The 12,966-nt window shown below is 48.8% G+C and overlaps 6 protein-coding genes across 6 annotated transcripts in view; 3 read left to right on the top strand and 3 right to left on the bottom strand.

Annotated features, from left to right (window-relative positions):
- The window catches only part of Pmar_PMAR009560 (hypothetical protein), a gene marked incomplete at both ends in the record, with an annotated part of 558 nt that extends 222 nt beyond the window's left edge, over nt 1–336 (bottom strand). Inside the window, one exon of the mRNA XM_002785283.1 lies at nt 1–336. This exon is cut by the window's left edge and continues 4 nt beyond it. Coding sequence (XP_002785329.1) covers nt 1–336 — 336 coding nt within the window.
- A 1,033-nt stretch (nt 337–1,369) lies between these two features.
- On the bottom strand, nt 1,370–5,100 carry Pmar_PMAR009559 (sensory transduction histidine kinase, putative; the record flags this gene model as incomplete). Its single annotated transcript, XM_002785282.1, has 21 exons — nt 1,370–1,469; nt 1,519–1,621; nt 1,671–1,752; nt 1,929–2,005; nt 2,071–2,215; nt 2,261–2,392; nt 2,445–2,696; nt 2,739–2,827; nt 2,879–2,998; nt 3,053–3,169; nt 3,223–3,283; nt 3,330–3,396; nt 3,444–3,569; nt 3,624–3,702; nt 3,783–3,852; nt 3,903–4,033; nt 4,163–4,254; nt 4,306–4,405; nt 4,526–4,675; nt 4,725–4,804; nt 4,850–5,100. The coding sequence occupies 21 exons, from the start codon at nt 5,098–5,100 to the stop codon at nt 1,370–1,372; spliced, it is 2,424 nt and encodes an 807-aa protein (XP_002785328.1).
- Nucleotides 5,101–6,400: 1,300 nt separating this feature from the next.
- Pmar_PMAR009558 (hypothetical protein) lies at nt 6,401–6,634 on the top strand (the record flags this gene model as incomplete). The annotated part of the gene is made up of 2 exons (XM_002785281.1): nt 6,401–6,441; nt 6,478–6,634. 2 exons carry the CDS (start codon nt 6,401–6,403, stop codon nt 6,632–6,634), a joined length of 198 nt encoding a protein of 65 aa, XP_002785327.1.
- Nucleotides 6,635–7,416: 782 nt separating this feature from the next.
- Nucleotides 7,417–8,780, top strand: Pmar_PMAR009557 (hypothetical protein; the record flags this gene model as incomplete). Its single annotated transcript, XM_002785280.1, has 6 exons — nt 7,417–7,555; nt 7,691–7,723; nt 7,765–7,853; nt 8,130–8,250; nt 8,333–8,483; nt 8,648–8,780. The coding sequence occupies 6 exons, from the start codon at nt 7,417–7,419 to the stop codon at nt 8,778–8,780; spliced, it is 666 nt and encodes a 221-aa protein (XP_002785326.1).
- Nucleotides 8,781–8,964: 184 nt separating this feature from the next.
- Pmar_PMAR009556 (conserved hypothetical protein) lies at nt 8,965–10,871 on the top strand (the record flags this gene model as incomplete). The annotated part of the gene is made up of 9 exons (XM_002785279.1): nt 8,965–9,067; nt 9,192–9,313; nt 9,390–9,491; nt 9,660–9,764; nt 9,813–9,916; nt 9,977–10,054; nt 10,264–10,341; nt 10,388–10,513; nt 10,742–10,871. The coding sequence occupies exons 1-9, from the start codon at nt 8,992–8,994 to the stop codon at nt 10,869–10,871; spliced, it is 921 nt and encodes a 306-aa protein (XP_002785325.1). The 5' UTR covers nt 8,965–8,991.
- A 551-nt stretch (nt 10,872–11,422) lies between these two features.
- Nucleotides 11,423–12,966, bottom strand: part of Pmar_PMAR009555 (conserved hypothetical protein) — a gene marked incomplete at both ends in the record, with an annotated part of 2,684 nt that continues 1,140 nt past the window's right edge. Inside the window, 11 exons of the mRNA XM_002785278.1 lie at nt 11,423–11,530; nt 11,578–11,637; nt 11,685–11,813; nt 11,865–11,918; nt 11,984–12,061; nt 12,110–12,196; nt 12,252–12,330; nt 12,380–12,466; nt 12,515–12,651; nt 12,699–12,806; nt 12,855–12,896. Of these exons, the coding sequence (XP_002785324.1) occupies nt 11,423–11,530; nt 11,578–11,637; nt 11,685–11,813; nt 11,865–11,918; nt 11,984–12,061; nt 12,110–12,196; nt 12,252–12,330; nt 12,380–12,466; nt 12,515–12,651; nt 12,699–12,806; nt 12,855–12,896 (969 nt within the window). The remainder of the gene's footprint in view (nt 11,531–11,577; nt 11,638–11,684; nt 11,814–11,864; nt 11,919–11,983; nt 12,062–12,109; nt 12,197–12,251; nt 12,331–12,379; nt 12,467–12,514; nt 12,652–12,698; nt 12,807–12,854; nt 12,897–12,966) is intronic.

The raw sequence follows: 12,966 nt of genomic DNA, 5'->3' as shown, positions 1-12,966 counted from the left end.
TGGTGAGACTTTCAGATCGAGCTCCGTAACTGCGTCACCGGTAGACACCCCGCAGTTGTCAAAGAAATAGCGCACAACACGACGTCGGGTTCGTTCGTCCATCAGAAACTTCGGTCCCCGCTTAAATACAGGCCCACATTGATCCTGAGCCTTCACTACTCGACTCACCGTAGCTTGGTTGACCTGCTGAGCTCGAGCAATCTCCTTTTGGGTGTAGCGTCGACGACCATCTGTGCCTCTCTCCGCATGCATCGCGCGGATACGCGCCCTATCTGCTGAAGTCAGGTTTTTGTTCTTCGACATAACCCAAAGTAATGACAGGACGTGGGTGGTCATGGTGGTTGACGGCGGGGCAATTTGGGTGCTTCAATGGTGCCCTATGACCAAAATCCTAGGGTGCTTCAAGAATATGCTAAGAATATGTGGAGGTCTCCAAGTGCGTCGAGTGCGTAAATCAGAATAGCAGTAGAATGGGAGTCTGAAACCTTGCCAGGTTAGTGATAGTGTTACTAAAGCTATCATATTCAAAAATCAGGGTGAAACTCGACTTCATTGATGAATTTTGAGCTGCACACCATGTATGCTAAGAATATGTGGAGAGGTGTATACCTTCCACTACCCCGAATTTTAAGCAGTTGAGAACTGTGAAATTATCATCTGCTCTGGTCAGCTCCGATGACATCCACAACCTCATCTTCTCAGTCAAGCTCGACTGACTCGTTCGGAAGGTGAGGTTACCTCCAAGTAGGACCAAGTGGTTACCCGGGGTATTCGCGCCGTCCCCCCTGACGCTCCAGTGGGACGTTTCGGTCATCTGATTCCGGTCAGAGCAGCCGTTGGTTTATGAGGAGCGTTCTTCCCATGCCGTTTTATCATTCACGACGGTCTTATGGATTGCGTAGGTGGAGCTATGGTGATTCGAAGCTTTACTCGGATCGAATCTGAGTGAGCAAGGTGTGGACGCGTTAATTGAAACAATGCACTCGAGTCGTGCTGAATTCAACGTCAGCGTTCGGTGGGAGGTCATTCCGGCGAGTTCCCTCCGATCACGTTGTGGTGGACATGCATTTTGTATTCTTCGTGTTGCATCAAATCGTGCATTGAGACAGTCTCTCGATCGAGTGGAGCCTGGACCTTCTCTGCTGCTCCTACTAGCAACTCTACAAGAACCTCTGTGAACGACAACGGGGTGAGCACAGCCCAGGCTGGAGGCCGACATGATGCATAGTGAATGGTCAAAATAATGCAGTCATCAATAGATGGGACGGTAGCGTTTAGTCGACACTTGAGGCCACCCCATCGTTCGAGAGAATCCGCCGGTCGACCGCCTGACGAGTCTATCTCGAGCTGAACTCATCGAGCATCCCACTTACATAGTCGAGTCGAGATGAGTTGGCGAAGGCATTCCCTCCGAGGGACGACTGCCATGGGACATACCAGCGAACCCCAACGCGGGCCGTATTTGCTGCCTGAAGGGGATTGTATAGGAAGGGAAGCACAAACCGGATGACTGCCCACTCCCTAGCATTCTCCATCAGCATTTCCAGCTGCTGCCTCATATCTTCCTGTGCTCTGTTACTCATCGCTAATAGCCTGGTCAAGGTCGAGACTGTTGGTGTATCTGCCACCACGGAGAGGGTCGAAGGGCTAAATATCGTAAGTCATCCTACCCTCGAGATCATCACCGACGGTTATATCAGCATCGTTGATGATTTGCTTGATTTTATCATCACTCGCCGTTCGCCCAATAAGCTGTCAAGGAAGGCAGACGTATCGGGGGGGGCACTCAACTCTCGTACAGCCAACTTGTCTTCTAGCATCTTGTTCCGGGCTTTCATGTCTAGTGTCTGTCTCTCCAACAGCAACAGTCTTGATGAGAGGACCTCCCGAATCAAACATCATGACTGTAGCGTCCTCAGCATCCTCACTGAATTCTCTGCCTGGACCTTCAACGACTCCACTGTATCAGCATCTGTATTCTTCATCGTCCCTTCTAATTCCAACTCTGCAGAGGGGATTTAAACACCATATTCCCATCGATAGAGAATTCATCGAGCCCCTTCTTCCCACCTGCTATTTGCCTCTTCAAAAAGACCACCTCAGTAGCAAGGCTCTTAGCCTGCGCTGCATCATGCCGTAGTCTGTCACATTCAGCTTCAAGAGCCTCGAGCTGAATCTTCATCACCCCTCCAGTTCTAGCCTCCCTCTGCGGTTCCTGAAGAATCGAGTATATTAGCCCAGCACAGGATGAGTACTCCACCTTTTGTGTATTTGTTGCATTGTTAGACTGCTGCATCAAAGCCGTGACCATTCCCATCATTGCCTCCATCCCACCACCACCACCTCCTCCAATCGTTGTAACAGCAGAGGCAGCCTTGGCACAATGGAGGGCCTAGTTGGGGGGCACCACATCACGAGTGGCAGCTTCCTCCTCCAAGCCCTACCGCCCTGGTTTCCTCGAGATCCTTCTTCACAGCAGCTAGTTCGGAAGCCGGTACCATAGGTTCATCACTCTCTGTCTTCATCGCCGCATCTGGAGGTAGGCCAGGTTCCACATACAAGGTGGATGATTTCGCACCAACAGCAAAACCGTCCGCACCGTCGTCCTCAGGTGCGGGAACCTTAGAGGTCGCACTAGCTTTAAGAGCCTCTATTTCTTTCTGCTTCTCGTCGATCAAACTCTGTGCCAACTTCACCTACCACGAACGTTCATCCACTAGGGATTTCGGGAATACTACCGCTGAAGTATTATCCTTGCAGACCTTCTCTAGGACTCCAACAGTCTTAATGACAGCTTCAACCTCCTTGATGATAGAATCTACTTCTCCTACGAAGAATGATTCATCCACACTTAAGACACATACATGTTGCTGACTACCTGATGACACATCCAGGACGCCACCGTCGCTACCCGCTGCTGTGTTAGTCGATCCATCTAGCAGCTTCGAGAACTCGGCCTCTAACCCCTCGAGGATACCCTTGAGGGTATTACGATCACCTGGAGTGAGAATAAGACGGCTGTCTACATGCCGGGAAGCATGCCCCAAGCTACCCTCCGACAAGTTGAGCCCGTCTGGTCCCTTCATATTATCGCTGTTCGAAGCTATCTGTATCGTGAGGGGTTCTGCCACACACTTAGCAAGAGAGCCGTCATCGTCGCGTCCATCTTCTGAATAGCAACCATCCCTATAGAGGGCCTCGGTAACGCAGGTTCTACCCTACCGGACATCATTTTTCTCAGTTGAGCTTCCAAGTCCTTCACTCTACTCTGTAACCCCTCAACCTGAAGAGCGATTATATAAAGCCTTCACCGAGAATCCACTATCTACCATTTCCGCGCCGCTGGCTAGCAAGGAGGTCTCTGTCTTGTACTCTGACAGGTCTTCATCATCCGACCTGATCTCAGTGAGCAGCCGCCGCTCTCCGCTGTAGGTATTCCGTACTGTTTCACGATGAATGTCTCTACGAGTTCCTCGCCTATCCTGATCGTGCCTCTCTCACCAAATGGGAAGGACCCAGGGGCTGAGGCCTCCACACCTTCCTTTGTAGGCTTGGAGATATGGACGTGCCTTATAACGATTCGGAACACTCATAGTGACAGATCTGTGCGGCCCTTCACTCACCCACAGACACCTCCCAATGCTAGCTGTCTCGATATCTGCGAGGGCTGCCCCATGAAGGCAAAGGCATCGCCGATGAAACCTGCTCGGGTATATCAACATCACAGGAGACATGGTCAATTTCACAACTCAGAATGACCATCTAACCCTGCCGAGAACTACCTGCGAAAGCTGGTCCAGTATGGATGCCTATCTTCATCAACTTGGAGATAGGTGTGTCACCCAGGACGATCTACGAGGCAACTTCGAGGCTTGAAGTATGGAGCGTTATGTGTTACTGACCTCGGAAGCTTTGTCTAGGCAGGCTTTGCCGAACCCACAGAGTAACTCTTCTGAGTTGGCGGTCTCGTCATTAAAACCAGCGACAGCAATAGTGTTGATACCGATGAATTGTAAGTGTATGGCATCATAGTCTGACGACGAAGGTATCGTCATCAGCTGCACTATCGGAACAGTTCGTGTTCAGTCAAGGTCACCGAGAGTTCACTATGGCTGATTCCGAGCTGATATCCCCACAGAGAGAGTTGCCGTCGATAACTTACTGCTCTCACGAAGCTCTTCGAATGACCTCTGCAGCTTAGTCATCAACGTGAGCAGGTGTGGCAGGGAAGTGGCTTCTGCTGCTTCACTCAACCTAATACGTTAGCGTACCGAATAGGTCCCGATGTCTGGTGCATTGGCTCACTTATCGAAAACCATATAGAGGAAGGATGCCTTCTCGTATCTCTCATTGATATCCGACTCTCCTTGCTTCATCTTCTCCATTATGTGAGATGGTATCGTCACTGAACAAGTGGCCACTACCGTCAATCAAGGCAACATTGACCAGGACTCCTCAAGTTCACTCCAGAGTATTAAAGCTCGCAGAGTCGGGGGCTCACGAGGAAGCTAACCGACTATCCTACTTGATGCTGCCTGACCTCCCTCGCCTCCTTTTCCAGGTCCACCTGCACCCTCCCCAAAATGAGCATTTATCATATGCCTAAGTATAATGAGACATCGGACCCGGGCGAGGAGCTCCTCCTTCTCGAAAGGCTTTGTCTGGTAATCATTGCCTGCCACGAGAGAGCATCCCGCTTGGGACAGGGATTTCAGAGAGCTCACAAAAATGTTCAACGCCTTCGACCTTGTCGGCAACAGCAGCCTTTGCCGATATCATGACAACAGGGAGATCAGGAGGGTACCTGGATGCTGCTGATGCCAGCACTCCCATGGTAGGATAACCTTACTCAGCCCGAAGTGTATCAAGGACTTCATAACCACTCATGCCTGGCATCATAACATCCAGTAGGATGAGATCCGGCATAGGATTATTCTGCATATGCTCAAGGGCTTCAAAGCCGTCCATAGCTTGATGGACTACAAATCCCTCACTCTCGAAGAGCGAGGATATGACCATCTGGTTCACGGGGTCATCATCGACTGATAACAACTCCCTCGATTCTTCATATCGACCGATGGCATCCTCCAAGAGGTTCATAAGAACGACTAACGACTAAGAAGACTGTGTGTCGAGGGAGGCAGATACAACCACGCACTTGCGAGTACCCAAACCGCCGTTCCTGTCTGAACTGTTAGCAATCAATTGACTGCTCAATACAGGCACACAAGAGGTAAAACCTCAATTGGATGTCGAAAACCTTATGACGAACTCAAGGTTCGGAAGTCGAGACTGGAAATTCTATTATCACGAACTTGAACTTCTTATCGACCTCAAACAAATGTTCTACAGCGAGTTTGAGTTACAAATGCGAATATGATATACCCGTTTAGGATTCGTAACCTCCAACTTCGCGGAACCCGTCCCAACAAAAGTAATAGCAATTACTGTGCCACATGAGTAAAACCCGAGCGGACTGAGGGGATGTCCCCCTAGCACGCAGTTACGATGCGTGCGTCATCGCACGTAGACGACGACGAATGATTAGGATACATGCGCGTGCGTACAGACCACATTGGCTTGAACAACTAGCTTGTCAGAAGGGCGTTGTTCTTAGAAATTTTCTCATGAAAAAGGCAAGCGAAATTATCGTTGCGTTGTTCCGTATTCGCTTAGCGATGCACAATAGTATCGCTAAACATCGGAAACACCCACGATTCGTGTTCGTAAGGGGGAGTGGACTTTACTGAGTTTGATCAGCGCTTAATAGCCCGTGTTAAACCAGAGTATTGGTTCCACACCGAAGGTTAAAGCGCAAAAGTAATCTATAACCGGCATCATACACTTTTCGACTGCCTTACAAGCGAATGTGGCAGCTGAAGAACTGATGCTTGACAGTGGATGTTTGTGTAACGATTGAGATGAGCGTGGTATCAGACCCTGTCGACGAAGCGGTGGGGCTTGCTATGTGCCATGCGAACTGCGTTCTAAGACTTGATGGGTTTAGACTGTCTGTCGTGCTCGCGTTCGAATCCTAGCCGGAATCCGGCTCGGATATTTTCTTGCACTTTTCGTGCATATATTGTTGGAGACGCGCCGCATCACTTAGTACACCCGGCGACTCAGCTTTGGACAAGTTCTTCCACCGTGTTCAAATTAGTCATGGTTGCAGAGAAATCATTCCTTCATCTGCACGTACGTTCGAAGTCACCTGAATTGCAGTATAGAGTTCCGCTCTCTTCTTTCGTTCTGTAACTGGGAACATCGATATCAGTACACCGGCGTATCCTGTCTCCTTTCCCGTCTCAGTGTGAAGGCTTCATTGTACCAATAGCAGTCACTGTTTAGTCCACCGTCACTCTCAGCACGTCCTCTCTACCATTGATTCAGTTCGTCATTAATGCCTAGGACGCTTGAAAGTGGACGTATACATGAACGTTGGTAGTACCAACTTGGTACAGTCTCTTAGTGTGGTAGTGTGTACGCTGGTGAATCTACGACTACCTACGTTACTGAGGATGGACCATGGCCTACGCGGCTGGCGAATGTCGTCATCAAGAATGTGAAGGCTCACAAGAGGGTCATAGATTTCCTTCCTAGAGGAGGATCGATCACAATCCTCACTCCTGATTAGACTGACTATAATATCACCATGTATGTCATTGAGAGAGGTATCCAAGTTATGATAACGGTTGGAGCTCATGAGATAATCCAGGTAATGATGGCGAATTCTGTGGTTAGAATGGATACGGCTACCGATCTATCGAGATCTTTTGTCTACCACCACCACGAGCACTCTGATGTCTAGTGTTACTCTAGAGACGGCTGGAAGGAGTCTCGACAAGTGCAACTGCTGCACGGCTAGTTGCTGAGTGGTTAGCCGAGAGAGTCCCTGATGGCATCAGATTTGCCAGTGGGGTGGTCGGATCGTATGAGCCTCCGTTTTCATCCTCAAGTTCCTATAGTTCCGGGCGGGTTGAAGAGAGCGATTGATTCTGCGATAGAACATTTTATTTCATTTCTACAACATGATCAATCACTTTAGTTCTTCATTGAATAGGGAGGATGAGTCTGCAGAAATTCTCCATTGAAGCAGCTTTGTATGTAGTCAGATAGCATGGGATTTCTCTGTCTGGGAGCCCTCTGTCTTGCTCATCCGTAGCAAGTTGCAATGCTAGGGATGCTGGAATTTTCGCCATCATCATTATCATCGTCATGGGGAAACGTCATGTGACGATATCCGAAATTCGCAGTTCGAAATTCTAAAGTTTTTATCTCTTTATCTGTGCGTTCGCACCCTTAACAGTTTTACGCGTAATTTCAAGTAAATGTCCCTGGGATTGAGAATTTTGATATGATCAGAAAGAGTAGTGGATGTCACCTCTCCGCAGTTCTCAGTTTTCCATTCGAAGAGATATGCCTCGCAATAACCTGGGTAGAAGTCGTCGTTCCCCAAGCCGCCGTGGTGGTGGTAATAAGGTTGTGCAACAGCACTATCATCAGGAAGTTACAGTGGCTACTGGGCAACAGAAGGCCACTGGCCCAGCTCCCAAAGGTAAGGGTGGTGTGGTTTATGAACGCTCTGTACTAGGCTGTGGAGCATAGGAATGAGCAGTACTCATGTTGGGAATTCTCGACTTGATTGCCCTTTTGCATTATATTGCTCCTGCCTCATTAGAGCTCTTTTCAGCCAACAGATATGCTCCTCCAGCCCCCACTGGAGGTAGGCTCACCTCTAATATTTAATAGGATAGGGGTTTGCAGGCACTGCGGGCATTCATGAAGTGTACGATCCAGAGCACATCATTGTTGGTGCCAGTCACAGCAAAACAGCTCAGATCCTTGTTGATAAGGTAGTATATGCTTACGTGATTGTATACTATGCACGTCTCGAATAGCTTGGCAAGCTCCTTACATGGACATACGCTCAGACTAGGCTCGTGTGATTCAGCTCGCTGAACGTTTCAAACAGTTAGTCGAATGATACCGTCCCTCTTTGTTGTGGGGACGAAGTAGCGGCATATCGAATCGTTGTATAAGAAGTCACCATTCCGATGAGGAATCCACCTTGGGATAGTAGTCCATTGATGAGTTGTTCCTCTTCTTCTCCTGAATACTGGCGTGTTCAGGATCCTGTGCTTCATGAGATCGTTGTGGATGCCATACGTTATGCTGCAGAACAGTTTCGTCGGCCCCATGGTGCCGATAAAAATGCTAGACTGGTTTTCCCCGAAGGTCAAGAGGATGAAGGTAGATCATTCTAGGTGCGGGAAAAATTCCGTCTCCAACTTGTATGGGTTTTTTGCATAATCGTCTAGTGGACGTTGATTAGGTCTAGCCGGGTATTTGGAATTCTCAAAACTGGTTAATCACTACCTCCACAATCTGGCTGTCAAGAGTGACCCCTTCCACAAAGCTCTCCTCGCTACTTCCACTGTCGTTGTCGGCAACATGGGCTTCTGTGGCAACATACCATGCTTTAGGTGAGACCTGGATGCCGTTTCATGCAATCGTTCGGGTACTTATTTGTGTATACTCATTGCTTATCCGATGTAGCCTTTCACTATCTGAGCTCTCTCTACTCCACTACTGGAGAGGGGACTGATTTCCGTGTCATCCCCTCAAAAGGCACGTGTATTGGTGTCAGGTATAAACTGAAGTTGATTATGCCGGAGCACTACGCGAGTCCCTACACTCTCCGTACTAAGAATGTTCCTTACAGTTGGTGTAATGTATTCTTCTTGGAGCCCCAGGAGGATACATATGCAGGGTTAAACTGATCTGATGAGCAAAGTAATTATGAAGCGACCTGTCTATGTGATACGCCTAAAGAGCCGCCATGGTAATTTATCAACTCATCTTGTGGCAGCATATTGTGGTTGCGTTCGGATGGTGCGGATATGAATCTTGACTCATGGACACTTCACACCGGGCTCCATAACTTTATCTATTTGGCTTGCACACAGCTTTTGGTGAGGTCGGACGTCTATTATGAACACCTCCCAGCTGGATCAGCAAATCGCCCGGCTCCGGAAGTGTGAGACTCTACCGGCAGACCAAGTCAAAGGTGATAGCCTAACATGGTGTCCCCTTTTCTTTGTCATTACGATTCTGGATGCGCTCACTCACCGGTATCATGGCTGCCTTTGGGACTTATCATCTCGGTGCGTAGTATATCCATATTGTGTCAGAACTGTGTTCCCTATGTCGTGATATACTGATCGAGGAAGATAATATTCAACGGGTAGACTCCCCTGTAGTTATTTGTGGAGATATCCATGGACAGTTCTATGATCTTATGGAGCTCTTCAAGGTAGGTATTGGTGGTATGCTCTACAGGTTGTTGAGCCCTTCCCGGTTACTGATTAGTGGTAATATTGTGTATTTAGGTTGGAGGGGAATGCCCCGAAACGAACTACCTGTTTTTGGGCGACTACGTTGATAGAGGCTTCTACTCTGTCGAGACGCTTCTACTCCTCATTGCTTTGAAAGTAAGACATGAAGTCAGCGCTTCTATTGCTATTGCGATTATTCCTCGTTGGAAGCGTCATTGAGCATAGAAATGGTATTCCGTCATCAGCGGTATGTAATCCTTGTGAATAATTGTTCACAGTAGACTACTGTTGGTAGTAGGTCACTTATTGTAGGTGTTCCCTTAGGTGAGGTATCCCGATCGGATAACCCTCATCAGAGGTAATCACGAGTCGCGGCAAATCACCCAGGTCTACGGCTTCTATGATGAATGTGTTCGCAAGTTCGGCAATGTAGGTCACTCTATGAGTTAATCAGCTTCGGTAGATGGTAGAGGTCAGGTTAACGTATGGAGGTGCTGCACGGACCTATTCGATTACATGGCCCTCAGTGCTATCATCGATAATAAAGTTTTCGCGGTTCACGGTGGTCTCAGTCCGGCGCTGTAAGATTTCCCGACTCATGTGTCGCGCGAGTGGAACTCAATGGAGCTGTCGACTGGCAGGCACACTATGGACGAAATTCGTTTGATTGACAGGAAGCAGGAGGTTCCCCATGAAGGGGCGATGTCGGACATTATGTGGTGAGTCAATCATCATCGTAGTTTGCATGGATGCATCGTGGTGTATGATGACGATGTGAATCTCATCACTGGGAATTGCTCCTCAAACTTCCACAGTAGGTGTAGTTCAAAGCCTAGACGGCACCACGTTTAGTTTTTTAGTAATCAGAATCAGCTGCGAGCAGAATTTCATACTTGGAGGCCTACTGTGGTATTGCGATTCGTCTCAGGTCGGATCCAGATGAGATCAACGGCTGGGCTGAGTCCCCCAGAGGGGCCGGTTGGTTGTTCGGTGGGGACATCGTCAAGTAAACTCGGACGTGGATATTTGTGCAGTCGATGCCGACCTTTCAGGCAGTGGAATCATACTAACTCTGTGACTCTTATTGCGAGGGCACATCAATTGGTCATGGAGGGTTACAAGATGATGTTTGATGATCAACTCTGCACAGTTTGGAGTGCGCCAAACTACTGCTACAGGTGAGTCATCGGTGGTCCTCCGCGATCTGTATTCCTCCTCTATCCTGAGGATCGTGGCTCTTGCTGGCTGCCCATGGACTCTCGGTCATGGTTTAGCAGAGCGCTTGGAATAGTCCGAGGTTCTCTAATGTAGCATATGTGTGTGGTAACTAAGTGTTGGATGAATTGCGTTGATTATTTGACGAATTTTCTGTTAACGACCGAGTCGTGACCAACTTCAAATCTCAGGTGTGGTAATATTGCAAGTGTGTTATGCCTAGACGAGCAACTGAAGATGGACTTCCGTACTTTCCATGCGGCCCCAGCTGAGGAGAGAGCCCTTCCAGCAAGGAAACCAATGCCTGACTACTTCCTGTAATTGTTTCTACGTTATCCGTGTTCCGTCTTGTGTTACGTAGTGATGAATATATATCATTATTTCACAGGCCAATAGCAATCAACGATTCATCCCAACTCTTTTGAGGGCAGATCATCGTTGAGAATCATTGTGGTCGAATGGCCGAGCACTGCGTCGTTGGGGCCACGGTCTATAGTAGGCCGTGTTCACGTGATACTACTCGAGTGACGAAGTCGAAGTTTAACAGTTAATTGATCCGGGAGGTACCGCACTTCAACCCTGGCTTGAATGATCATTTTATGTAACTACTCATCTACCTATCGGTGATACGGTCTTACCAAACTACATCGGGGCAGGAGCCTCTTATGAGGACTTACTACACTTCTTGCAACTGTCGGGAAGTTAAGGATAAATGACTCAGTTTTTTGCGTTCAGTTCAAGGAGGTTTCACGCGCAGGGATGAAGCACTGTCTATCTTACCAATGGCGCATATTACACACTAGAGCAGCGTACACAACACAAGTAGAAGGGTACCAAGGACATCACTCGATCATTATGCGGTGGGAGCATGACTAATGCTTCGTCTCAGGCATCTTAGGATCGACCCAATCGGGTTGGTAGCATGGCTGATAAGGCTTATCCTTAGTGTAGGCACGGGGATCGCAGTTCTTCTTACGTGACTGGAAGAGTGAATCGTGAACACCACTCAGAATAGTGGCTGGCTTACCTTAGCTGAAGGGGAACCGCTATTAGAGGCCTTAGTCGATTCAGACTCATGAGCTTTCTTCTACAACAGAGAAAATACTGTCATGTCGGCCCTGTTGGTTACCTTACCCCAACGACCAGGAAAGACCCCTTCTCAGCAGCAGCTGCCGCAGTAAGCTTGGCTGCCTGAGCGACATCGCCCACTTTGTTCTCGACCGGAGTGGGCTCTTCGGGCAGCTTATTGGCGAAACGTGCAACCTGAGGGAGTGGGACATGCTCCGACATCTCGGAGGTTCAGGAGTGTGTTACCTCATCCCAAAGCTCAGAACCCGAGGATCGATGAGATATGTCCAACTGTACTTTCTGAGGGAAGAGAACGACAATCGACTCGTTCCGGTGTCCAGCTAAACCCGGTGAGTAGATCCTACATTGGTACGAGGGGCTTTCTGCTGGATAACAACGCCGTTCTCAGCTTCGACAGGTGGAGGTGCTTCCGGTTCCAAACTCTATAGAGATGAACGATATACCTCTACAATACAAGGAGGAGGACTCACAGCAGAAGCATCGATAGCTTTGATGGCATCATCAGGGTTAATGGGCTTCTCGCTGACCTCCTTGATCGCTTGTATGGATTGCCCGTGCTATACAGAGAACATCACACGAGCCGTGCTATTAATCGAATGGTCTCGTTATTACATCGCAGCCAAGCTCAGCCTTGGCTCTCTTGACGAGGGTCTCATCAGAGGTTCGGAGGTTCTCACGAAGGTCCTCAATCCTAAGGTAGAGATTGGACTGCATTTCAAGAGTAGGACCACCCATCCTACTCTGGCGAGTCGAAGAGGCCCTCTGTTTTCTGCTGTACGGGCAGTTTTCCTGTAACGTATTTACTCTTATCCATTTTCACAGGGAATCTAATCAGATTGATCGAAAGCCGTAACCCACAGAGCCCTATCCTCTACTGTTTTTCGTCCCATTCGGGTTTGTATGAGTGGAACTTCGGCTCGGTTGGTTTCAGCTCACGAGGCTGATTCACCGAGTTGGAGAGGGAGCCGAAGTCACCGCCTTGAGGCTCTAGGACGGGCTTATCCTTGTCCCACTGAGAGCAAAATCTTCCCGCGCTCCACGAAATTGCCTTCTCCCTACTGTAGCGCTTATATCGATGTTCTGGTAATTGGGTTCGTATTCCGTACTCAACGGCTGGTCGGAGCTCAGCTCGACTGGTCTATCGAGCTCTCCGGTAGCAGTCGCCTCCTAAAGAACTACATCTGACCAGGTCCGCCACTTAGTGTCCGGTCTTACCGCTCCTTGTGGGGCCGCAGCAGCAGATCGGAGCCTCATGGCCTGGGATAGGATGGCCAAGGTTCCAACAATGATGATGGTGTTGAGAATCATAGAAGAGATCAATAGTAAG

This window comes from Perkinsus marinus, assembly GCF_000006405.1.
Source record: "Perkinsus marinus ATCC 50983 genomic scaffold scf_1104296933122, whole genome shotgun sequence".
In the NCBI taxonomy this organism is placed as follows: Eukaryota; Perkinsozoa; order Perkinsida; family Perkinsidae; genus Perkinsus; species Perkinsus marinus.
This window is presented reverse-complemented; position numbering and strand designations above follow the sequence as displayed.